General features: G+C 40.1%; 1 protein-coding gene and 1 pseudogene across 1 annotated transcript; one reads left to right on the top strand and one right to left on the bottom strand.

Annotated features, from left to right (window-relative positions):
- The first annotated feature begins 999 nt into the window (after positions 1–999).
- On the top strand, positions 1,000–2,989 carry LOC146374175 (endonuclease domain-containing 1 protein). Its single transcript, XM_084950703.1, has 6 exons — positions 1,000–1,090; positions 1,249–1,361; positions 1,471–1,568; positions 1,763–1,877; positions 2,027–2,183; positions 2,479–2,989. Exons 2-6 carry the CDS (start codon positions 1,284–1,286, stop codon positions 2,868–2,870), a joined length of 840 nt encoding a protein of 279 aa, XP_084806829.1. The 5' UTR covers positions 1,000–1,090; positions 1,249–1,283; the 3' UTR covers positions 2,871–2,989.
- A 2,343-nt stretch (positions 2,990–5,332) lies between these two features.
- LOC146374174 (TRPM8 channel-associated factor homolog) lies at positions 5,333–12,085 on the bottom strand (annotated as a pseudogene).

Genomic DNA, 12,085 nt, shown 5'->3' with positions numbered 1-12,085 from the left:
CTGCAGCGGAGTTTAGGCCCAGACACGGCTAGTGATGTCAGACTTAACGACCGGATAGGGTTGGGGAAACATGCAGTCAGCTGAGACCGAAGAAGTCACTTTGATTGGTGATGAAATGTTTCTCCCACACCTCTGGAAGCGCTGCTTCCAGATGAACAGTATTAACTTTCTGTGATGACCTCTTGGCCTATTTGAGTAAATGGAACAAGTCAAAATGCAAACAAGTTGTTAGATTAATCAGCTGAACTAAATATATTGGATATCTGTGAAGAGTCCATATGTGAGGTTTAACTGTAGCTCCTGTTGTAATCGTGGGAAAATCAGCACATGAACAGATAGGCTGTGTTGCCCAACCAAGAACTGATTGTTGGAGAGTGTAAGTAAATCTGCCAAAACCGCATGCTAGTAATATTCCAGGAGGTGATCTGAAGTGCAAATAACTGCATTGGAAGTAAGAGTGTTTTATGTTGTATGAGCCTATTAGTAGGAAAACAGTGTCTCGCCTACCAATCATTAAAAACATGCAACTTTCTGCCTGACATGCAGTGAAATGTTCTTGTTTCCAAGGAATCAGACAGTAGCTAAAAATATTTACTGGATGTGATTCTTGATTTCATACAGTATTAGGCACACCAGGGTTTAAAACCAGAAACAGGAAGTGTTTGTTTTGAATACTTTGAGGTAAAAGTTTTCTAATCAAAATGTCATTTTGTCAGAATATATTTAGAGCATAAAACATATTTTGGAATACTATATTACTGCTGATATATTCTTTCTTTCTTTCTTTCTTTCTTTCTTTCTTTCTTTCTTTCTTTCTTTCTTTTTTAAACAGAACACTGTACTCACTTGTACTCAAGCAAGTGACTAAGATTTACTCACACTCTCACTATCATAGTGCTAATTTTACCATTTTCTACATCATCTAGTCAGCCGCACCCGTTCTTTGGTAAGCAGATTCTGGTTCATTCCACACAAATATCATGTGCTCAGATAAAACTGAACAAACAGAGTGAAAGGGAGTGGTGAGAAGTCACATATAAAAGCCAGTTTCTTCAGGGTGAACTGTGGCAGCAGACAGGTGCACCAGCAGGTGAGTGGAAACACACAAATATCAACACAGATGGTCCAAAGCAGCAATTAGCTTATTTGTACCATACGTGATGGCCTGAGCTATACATACATGGCAGCATATACTTTGTAACGTAGCGCCTTGTTAACAAAAGTGTTATTGCTTTGTGTTTTATTCAGGTCAATAATCTCAGACACCACACTTCTGATCCAGAATGCAAACATTCATAACGTTGTGTGCTCTTCTCCCGCTCCTCTGTTTTGTCCACGGAGATGTTGTGGAACGTTTTGAGGTTTGTTGGTTTCTTATTCCAGATTATCAGAATAATTAAATATGTGTCTTATCAAATAGCTTCACTTCTGTTACTATTAATTATTATGTATTTTATCATTTTGCCCCAGGATGCACCAGAATGCATGCACTTTTACAAAGACAAGGTGCCTGAGTTGGGAGCATCCACACCTGGTGCTGCCCGCCTCTGTCAGCGCTTTGTCAACAGGTAGTAAACCGGCAGAAAGAATACTTTAAAACTGAATCAGCATACACAGCATTGTAATGTGTACTCAGAATACTGTTTTTTATGGTATCTTTGAAAATCCAACTGCTGTTTATCACTTTTAGAACAAAAACTTTCTTTGTTCTTTATTTATCATAGTAGCACTTCTGATCTATTGCTAATATTTGCACCATCAGGTACCACTTTGCCACACTGTATGACACCATCCATCGCATTGCTGTCTACTCTGCCTATCAATTCCAGCCCAGTAATGGAGGTGGCAGGGAGAACGGGTGGTTTGTAGAGCCACAGGTTTGTTCCACACGAGCTTATTTTGCATATATATTTATGTCAGAGAGAATGGAGAATACAGAGTCATAAAATGTACATTTTCTGTTCTTTTAGACATTTTTAGATTGTAAGGAATTAATTATTTGCTATCTTGTTTCCATGCATCTTAGCTGGTAGATCGGTCTTGGCAGGGAGAGATGAAAGATGGATACTGGCTGGGGCAGGATCACCCTGGTGTCTACCTTGGAGAGAGACAAGCTCTGAATGAGGACTACACAAATTCAGGCTTTGACCGTGGTCACCTCAACCCCAACGGACACCATCCAGGTAGTTGAGGACAGATTGTATGTTTTTCAGGAGGGTAGACAGTAGATGGCAGTACAGGACTGGGGAATTGTTTTTGACTGCAGCAGCTGAGGATAGATAGACTTAACTAACGAGCAGCATCTCCAGCCTTATGTTTCAATGTTTTCTGCTAAACATGCTTGAAATTTATAATTTTCTAGAATATTTTAATTGCTGAATGAAAATGACTAACCCACTTCTTGACTCATCGTGGCTGTCACCTTTTCTTTGGACAGAGAGACTTTAAGCTTGTCCTTCTTTTCCTTCTCTCCTGCAGTCCCTAGTCGCAACGCCACTTTTACCCTGACTAATGTGGTTCCTCAGAACCCCAAGCTGAACCGGAATGCCTGGAGGATCCACGAGTCCCAGCTCACTGAGCTTTTTCTGGAGAAGTGCCCTAAGGCGTACGTGCTGGTCGGTGCCATTCCTTCTGCAGACAGCTGGATTGTTAAAAACAATGTTAAGCGTGTCAACATCCCAGACTACCTGTGGAATGCCTACTGCTGTGTGGACAACAACGACAGACCCATTCAGAGCGGCGCTGCCAGAGCAAGAAACACAGAGGACAACTTGGTGGAGCAGCTCTCTCTGGATAAACTGGAAACATTCTTGCAGCAGTTCACGGCACAGCCAGTGGGAGAGTTGTTTTACAACAATTGCAGAGCATAAAAGCAATGATGGCAGTAAATTTAAGGATCTTTTAATTGTACATTGTTGTTTTACAGCTTTTAAACCAATGAATCCTTACTATTAAATATTAAATAAATGAATAAAAATGAGAAGCACAAGGATAATGTGGTTATTTATTAGTAACTGTGTCGCAAAGGAAGGCGAGAAGGTTGTGCAGTCTACAGTACTGTATTCAATGTACACACTCGGCCCAATTGAGGGCCTGTGATAAAGACAGAGCAACAACAGGAGTCTTAAACCCGTAATTAAACTGTAAATGCTGTCATACAGTGAATAAGATGGAAATTGGTGATTAAACTGACTCTCAGGAGGTGTTATATTAGCTACACTTTAAGCTGACATAATAAAATGTTACATATAAACCTACAGCTTAGACTTGCAAAGTAAAGTTTAGATTGACTACCATTATGAGAAAGGCCAGGCAAAGCTTAACATTTTTTATTTAAAGACATTTAAAATGCTTCTTCAGCTTTACCATACTTAAATACAAAATGCAGCACACAGCAGCATCTGAGGATAGATAGACTTAAATAACAAGCAGCATCTCCAGCATTATGTTTCAATGTTTTTTTCTAGACATGCTTGTATTTAACCTCCTAGGACCTGGCGTCCACATATGTGGACATCACATTTTGGGTTATTTAGACCAAAATACTCAATTTTGCTCTACAAGGGCCTGATATCCACTTACGAGGACATTATACTGCTACCGTTCTATCAAAATTTTAAACACATATCCTCATATGTGGCTCTTATTTTTCATAAAAACTAAAATAATGTAAAAAAAAATAAAATCTGGTGATGCTTTGTTTTTACATTCATCAGGCCCCAATATGCCCAAATATCAAAGAGAAATAAAAAATGCATGCCGTGGAAGAGTTCGGGTCTTAGGAGGTTAATAATTTTCTACAATATTTGAAGTACTGACTAAGCCACTTCTAGACTCATCTAGACTCTCACCTTTTATTTGGACTGAGAAACTGTAATCTTGTCCCTCTTTTACTTCTTACCTGCAGTCCCTAGCCTCAATGCCACCCAGACGAATGTGGTTCCTCAGAATCCCAAGCTGAACCAGAATGCCTGGAGGATCCACGACTCCCAGCTCACTGAGCTTCATGTGTCTTTGGGGCCAGGAAAAAAGTCAAATTGATTGGGTGCTGTTTTACTATATAGATGGACAATGACAAAAACATGCAGTCAAAGGAAGTCAGGAGTTTAATCAATCAAGGCCACTGCATAAAGGCCTTACAGAGCATTAAAAAGGAGGAAACCCAGCATCTGGTGATGTCCATGAGCTCAAGACTTCGGGCTGTTATTACCAGCAGAGCGTTTTCAACCAAGTATTAGAAATGAACATTTTATTTTCAGTTCTTTAATTTGTCCAATTACTTTTCACCCCATGAAATGAAAGGATTGTGTTTGTTATGCAATATTTTTGTTCAACCGTAATTAACATACTGAAAATCTGAACTGCAGTTGTTTCATTTGAGGTTGAGCATCGGGCACCAGTGAGTAGTTTTGCAAAGAAATTGATCCTGCTAAGACAAGAATGTGGCAATTTAGATAGTTGATTAATGAGCATATGTTGCGACTCTATCATATCCACAACCTAGCAATGTCGAAGGAAGGCAAGAGTATGTTGACGTGGGCGTGAGAGGAAATAAATGCATTCAAAGTAGTAAGTACTGGGAGCAAGGCTGTGAATGATGGCTTCTTCATCATAATTATGTCTGAAAAGGAAAACAAACAGCCTGTGTTGCAGGAAGGTGTATATAGTAAAAAGAAAAAACCAAAACGACAGACTTAATTATACAACTATTGTTTATTGTGTGCATCAGTTCTCAATTAAGAGGCAAAAAAACGAGTCCAGTTTTGTCCCATAGCGATTGACAAGTTCAAAGTTCAGTGAAAGCATTACATGGTTATTACAGAGTGATAATTATGGGTTACAGAATTTTACAGACTTACTGAAATGCTACTTGCTGCATTAAAAACATGATTACTGATTAAACCAAAAAGCAACAGCATAAACACAACTCACAATCCAGCTGCAATCTGTGTGTATGCTAAATAATTACCTTTTTATAATTCACAGAGCTAAGCCGTTTTGACATTATGGCAACAGAGCTTCACTTTGAGGAACAGCAATAATAATATTTAGCTCCTCTACACTGCAACCCAACTTACAGTTCTTCACCTCCTCTCTTACAATCCCAGATATAAAAATAAGCACAGAGGACATGTTAATGTCCAAGTTTACTCAAAGAAATCTAGTTAAATTGGAGGGATACTAATTTGGAGCAAATGATCAGTGCAAATACTGTGAAAAAAGCTGCAACATTCCTCTGCATGCAATAAATGTTATAAAAAGATTAATATAAAGCGTTTAATGAACTAAAGTTTCACTCGTTACATTTCTTTATTCCGCAGTCGTGTTTAGTTCATCTGTACTGGGTCATGGGGTGATCATTCCAATAAGGCAGCTGGGACAGTTTCCTCTCAGTGGCTGTTTCGATGGGCCAGCCCCAGGCCTTGAAGAAGCCAGTCAGGTTCATCCCCACAGTCTGGGAGAAAGTCTCAGCATACAGGTTCATCTTTGTGCCGTTGTCATCAGGAAAGTTGCTCATGTGGTGGTACGCAGCAAACACCTTCTTAAAGGCATCCCAGCCAAACTTTTCCTGGAGCTACAGAAAAGGTAAGTATAACAACAACTTAAACTATTTGCTGTCTTTTATGTTAGGAGCAATAATCTCTTGACCAAAGCATCATAACCTGTTACGATTTAATGTTAGCTTCACTATAAGTCCACAAGTCTACATGGAATTGTCACCTATATGGCACACCCAAATCAAACTCTTTTAATAGAAGGCAAAGTGCATGTCAGAGATTTGATTTGAAAGGTATCATCTTGTAGTTTCTGACACTATCCTTGTTTAGCATGTGGCTAAAATACAACTTGAACCTAACTCTACCCCTAAGTGATTTCTTGGTGACTTGGTCGATTTTAAGTGTGACTGGATCAAATGGAGTTAGAGACTTTCAGTCTTATTCATATCATGTGTTTTCTTCACTGTGGACCAAGCAAAATTTCTCTATAATTTCTCACCTGCAGATATGTTTCCAGGGCAACCCACACACTCCAGTCACTGAGTTTCCTTCCTCCCTTGATGTACTCCTCTACTCGACTCTTTCGGTTTGCTAAAGTCAAATGACCATGGGCCTGCACCAAAGAACATGGAATGAGATAGTTGCTAAATCATGTGACCACAGAAAACTCAGTCATAAGTTTTCTGATGACGATTGATGTAAAAAAAATATGTTTTAAAATTAGTTTTAAAAATAATTGATTTACTCTACATGTGCTCTGTTGATGCCCAGCACCTCTTCATGCACATACACTGACCACAGGTTGCATGTACACTCTGTGGTGTGTGATGGGAACTCCCAGCAGCTTCTCTGTTGGTTGTGTCCCAGTTCATGGATGGGGCCCCACAGTTCACCTTTTTTGACACCAACTACTTCAGCAGCTGAGGCATGGTGTGCCATGATGGGATAACCTGCATGCATCCAGCCTTAACAGAAGAAAAGTAAATATAACGTTGCAGTATATTAATAATTGTTGCAAGATTATATTGCGAATACTTTGTGAGAGAAAAGCTATAAAATGTGAAGGAGAGAAATTAATCCGAATGATTTAAACAAAAGCCTTATATTATCACATGTTGTTATAAATTCCTACAATTTAGTTATTAACAAAAGAAGGGGCAAAATCCCTATTTGCCTTGTCGGCGGTCTTAATGCTTCAAGCTGTTCCAGAGGCCCTGGAGCTTACTACACTACATTACATTACGATTAGCACAGGGACCACTGTTGCCTTCACCCACCACATCTTCTCCAGCTCCTCTCTCAGCCCTTGGTGAGCTACTTGTGTTCCTTCTTCCTGATGTTGCATTCATTTGGTATAGCTTGGTCTATCATGACAGCCTTCTTGCTCTGCTTATTGGTGATGGCTAACTGGTGTAAAGTGCACTTACCAGCAGAAATCTGAACATCTGTCACAAAGCGCTCCTTGCGAGGAAATTTGTGTGGTTTGGCAGCCAGATCTGCAATGGCCCTCATGATTTCATCCCAGAGAGCAGCCACCTTGTCTGGGTGCTCCAGACCCCGAACAGCATCTGATGGTACGGTGAGGACGATGTTTTCAAACTCCAACTCTGCCCAGGGCCCAGGAGCCGTGCGCAGCAACGACCACTCAGCTGCAGTTGTCACACCTGAAAAGAATAAAGAGAGGAGCAGATCTATTATAATGCTTTGAATCATTGCATATTAAAAACATATATAAAATGTTCTATTCAAAGTACAAACTTGTGTGACAGTTCCGAGAAAAATCCGGCTTGTTCTTAAACAAAACTGTGGAACAATCTGCCTTTAGAGATTAGACAGGCCTCTAGTATAGTATATATATATATATACTTATGTATACATATATTTGTATATATATATATATATATATATATATATATATATATTTGAATACAGGGCTGTTTTTATTTTTATTCATTATGTGTTTTATTCTATTTTTTTTGCTGTTTCGTTTTATCTAATTTTCTTAACTTAATTACTGTACAGTCCTTTGGTCCTGTGTTGGCTATTTTAAAGTGGTTTATAAATAAAGTTTGATTGGATCACAAAGTAAAGAATCTGGTAATTCCATAATTTCTTAAAGGCTTGTAACACAGGTGGATAAAAAACTCCAGATGCATCTCATATGAATAAATTCTTTAAATAAATAAATTTTGCTTTATCTAATTCAACAAATGCATTTCATTCATTTCTTTAAACAGCCTATGGTGTAAAAAGATGATAGTGCACACAAGGCCTCTGAATAATTTAGCAAACTTTGTGAAGTCTTTTAGGAGAGGGTTTTACTTTACTGAAAATATATTGAGCTCAAGTTAATTCACCTGTATTGTCCAATAAAAACACTGTATGTTCAATCAGAATGAAGGTGATCCAAGTGAGACTCACCAGATATCTTCCATTAACTCTAATTAAGCAAACCTTGTGCACTGTTTTAGACGAGAGGGTTAAGCTGTTAACTAGATTTTTGTTTACTTTTCTTTACTTAACTTTGAACATGTTGAACTGAAATTGTTTCAACTGCATTGTCCATTGAAAACACTTGGGATCAGAATGAAGGTGATCCAAGTGAATAAGATGAAGACTTATCAGATATCTTCCATTAACTCCATGGACATAAAGTTATAAACCACAGACTCACCAGACTTGTAATATGGAGCAGTTACAGCTTTCTGCACTGTGATCTCCAACCCCTTCACTTGTGTGTTGGGTGGAGCCACCAGGTAAATAAGGCCCCCCCACAGGTTGGACACATGCATCATCTCTGAAGTAACAGGAAATTGCTCATAAACACGTGGAGGTCTCTTCAGCTCATCCTTTCTGTGTAGGTCATCAGTTTGACAGCCTATCTGAATCTGTAGATGAAATGGAAAATCTATTGGATATCAGGTTTTTGACAAAACACATTCAATTCAGTTCATTTTTTTTATATAGCGTCAAATTACAACACCAGTCGCCTTTGCAAACAGCCCCATTCCTGAATACAGAGACCCCTGTTCATTCAGGAATGATTTACAAAGCAGTTTATAGATGTCATGATTACATTTTCTTTCTTGTGGTGTGCTATTAGTTTCCTGTGTCAATATCGTCCAATCAAGTAAGAGATTTCAAGGATGGTTTGAGCTGTTAAATGACAGAAAAAATCAAGTGGGGCTGGTCCTTTAGATTGAATGAACCTTTGCTGCAAACAGGCAGAACCTAAGGGGCTGTTACGGCACGCCATGCAGCACAACACAACATAACTCAACAACACTCCAAAAAGCTTCAAAACAGAGCATCACCTGTGAGTGATGTCATGGTGGTTACATCAATCTTTTAAATAGCTGCAACTACAAATGGACATTGTTACATTTACAAGGGGTAAAAAGGAGTAATGCAAACCTCACTTGAGGTTTTCATGAACATGTAGTGTCATCAGAAGGAGAAAGAACTTTAAATTATACAATTTTGTAGGTTTCACCTTCCACTCCTTGTTGATAATCGCAGTTGGCATCACCATGTAGGTACTCATACCAGGAGAGAGGTAGAGACCAGTGCTGATCCACTCTTCCCCATCTAACACACACACACACACCCACACAAATTTGAAAAAAAAAAAAAAAGTGTCACTGGGCGTCTATCTCTGAGAGAGAGAGAAATTTGTGGAGGAGAATCCGTTTCTGTGTCATGTGGGATCAGAAGTTCAGGATTTCACTAGTGAACATTACGAGTCTCTACAGACTTAGTAGATAGAAACTGTGGATTTTCTCTTCCTTGAAGATTTTGTAAGTATGTGGACTGTAAATAAACTCACTGAATCTGACCCACTGAGTTTTGTGTTTGACTGTGGCTTGCACACTGGTTATGACATATTCACAGTTGACATATTTGTCCACAAACATGAAATCAGACCTGCTGTGTTAACATCGATCTTGAGCCTGTGGTTATAGACGTCTGGCATCAGTGGCCTATCCTTGATGAGGTAGGGCAGGAGGGCCTCAGGATTTAGGCAAAACTCGTATACAGGTGATCCCAAACTGAGGAGTAGATGGTCTTTTTGTGTCTTTGCAGGGCAGCTGTCACTCACCTTGAAAGAAGAACATATTAGTGTAACATCTTAGTGGTTAACAGCTGCCATATAATGATCAGTGCACTAGTCTGTGCTGTTCAAATGTTTTTTCTCTACTCACCTGTGGCAGGCCTGACCTCTTTAACATGTCAGTGAGTGCAGCCAACACTTGAGTGTAATAGAAGCAGCCATGTGCCTTTGTGCGCAAGTAAGCATCACAGTCGTTGCCCAGCTTTTTAAGACATCCCTCCTCATGCTTGCTAAGTTCTACACCTGTAGTCACATGGGCAGCGAAGCGGTGTAGAAGGTGGCGGAAGTGGTAAGTATCTTTAATCGGCCAGCTGGGTACAGAGGCTTTATATGTTCCTGCACGGATTGTTGCTCCCAAAAGGCTCAATCCCATTTGGTTCAGGATCTTGTTCCCTGAAAAAAAGTAAAGCCAGTTTGACTTAATATACTGAGTTATATGGTTGGAAATGTCTTGACTTTGTTTTTTTCCAGTAATGAGAAGACTCCTTTTTGATCCTTGACTTATCACAAGATATTACACCTTATAATGTATGAGTCTGTTACAGCACTGCATGTATACAACACATTTTACACATGGACAATTAGGTGGAAAATAAGAACACTACCAGTATTTCTACTCTGTATATTTTGAAACCCTTGTGGTGCATTTTCATACCTGAGAAATCTGTTAGTACATTTTGCCCAGCATGTGTCTGCGCCCAGTACCAGGCTTGCCCTCCAATCAGCAGGCCTCCTCCCTCTGCCACAAAGTTTTGGATTTCCTCCAAATGCTCAGTGATATACGCTGTACACACAAACACGCTGAGGTCTTTCCTGAAGTTTGTCTTCTCGCACTTCAGCCCAGACTCACTCAGAACTTTGAGTGCAGGATCCACCATGACACCAACAACCCCTCTGCGCCCTTGATCCAACCAGTGAATGGCGTTTCTCCAAAATGGAGCCATGCTCTAAAAGGAAAGGAAAGCAGCAGCAAAGGAAGTCATGGATTTGGTGATATATCAAAGACAACTCCAATCAGCACACATTTCACTTTAAATCATCCTGAGGTCTAATAACTAACCCTCTAAAGATTTTGACTTTGAAATTTTATGACTAACATTTAATGTTGACTCTACCTCAACTCCAAGACATCCTTCATGTGTAACCACAATGACCCGTCCTCGCCCATAGTAGGCTCCTGCCAGGAATGGTCGTCCATCTTCTGTAGTGCCGATGGGAAAGGCTAGTGGGCTGTGGACTAGAACCTCAGAACAGAGATACTCAGAGGGGAGGTTGAATTCTGAAACCCCCTGGAGTAAGAACTCCAAGTCATCCTTGAAATCCCTGCCTGTCCTGTATTTGAAAAGTGGAATAGAAAAGTGACATGTGCAGAATTAAAGAGATTTAAGAATAACTGTACACATTTCTTCATATAAAAAAAATCAGTGGTTTGTAAATTAACCTATTTGTGAAAACTATATGAACTCTGTAAAAATAAACTGACTTTTCTGAAAAGATAGTCACACACACACACACACACACACACACACACACACACACACACACACACACACACACACACACACACACAAACTAAGTCCTTTGATGGACTTTTGTGGATGATCCTCCCCTCATCCAAGATCCAGGAATGCTGGGAGGGGAAGATCCCAATATAAATTAAATTAGCTAATAAGGAAATGGTATCAATCACAAATCTGACTTTAGGAAGACTCTTTCAATGAGAGAAAAACTGTTTTCAAAAGCTCAAAAGGTCACACAAAATTTAAAAGTTATTATATGGAAAGTGGAACTTTTGTAAACGTGCAGTAAAACAGAACTCCAGCATATACTCACGCTAACGACTTCCAGGAGGACGGGATCTCAGGGTAGACAGGCAGGTTCTCCACCTCACCATAACGCTCAGTGAAGTAGATCCCTGCCACTCCTGCCACTTTATTCCCATCAAACTGATGCAGTGTGTTCTCTTAGGGGTGATTTGCAGCCCAATGCCACGCCTGTCCAGCTATCAGCACCCCTCCTCCAGCTTTCAGAAACGCCACCAGTTCTGTTGGGTCTGAGCCCACGCTGTAGGCATCGGTCACATAAACACCAACTCCCAGGTTGTCACTAAAAGCTCCCACAACTTCTACTTGGATTTTTGGAGGCTATCAGCAACTGCACTGACATTTCTGTGCACCCCTACAGAGAGGTTATCAGATCCATCACCTCTCAGCCAGGTCACAGCATTTTCTACCAGAGCAGGAAAGGCTTTCAAGTAGCCCTCATGACCCAGGACCACAATCCTTCCACTGCCATACAGAGAGGCAGCCATCAGGACCTGACCTCGGTTGTTCACTGCTAAAGGAAAGGCATGGTCTCCGATCAGCACCAGGTCACTGGGAACACAGGGTCCCTGTAGGTCCAGCTCCTTCAGGCCTCTCATCAGGGAGGCGTAGGCCTCTTCATGTTGGTTTTTGAATGATTGGTTAGATGACAT

This window comes from Perissodus microlepis, chromosome 14 (assembly GCF_051167445.1).
Source record: "Perissodus microlepis isolate ML-2025 ecotype Zambia chromosome 14, ASM5116744v1, whole genome shotgun sequence".
Classification (NCBI taxonomy): Eukaryota; Metazoa; Chordata; class Actinopteri; order Cichliformes; family Cichlidae; genus Perissodus; species Perissodus microlepis.
Note: the sequence above shows the minus strand (reverse complement) of the source record. Positions and strands in the feature narration are given on the sequence as shown.

Excerpts from the sequence above, each read along its gene's own strand:
- LOC146374175 (XM_084950703.1), top strand. The coding sequence starts at position 1,284 with ATGCAAACATTCATAACGTTGTGTGCTCTTCTCCCGCTCCTCTGTTTT. Across the intron at positions 1,569-1,762 it reads TGTCAGCGCTTTGTCAACAG|GTACCACTTTGCCACACTGT; the intron begins GTAGTAAACCGG and ends TTGCACCATCAG. Across the intron at positions 2,184-2,478 it reads CCCCAACGGACACCATCCAG|TCCCTAGTCGCAACGCCACT; the intron begins GTAGTTGAGGAC and ends TCTCTCCTGCAG.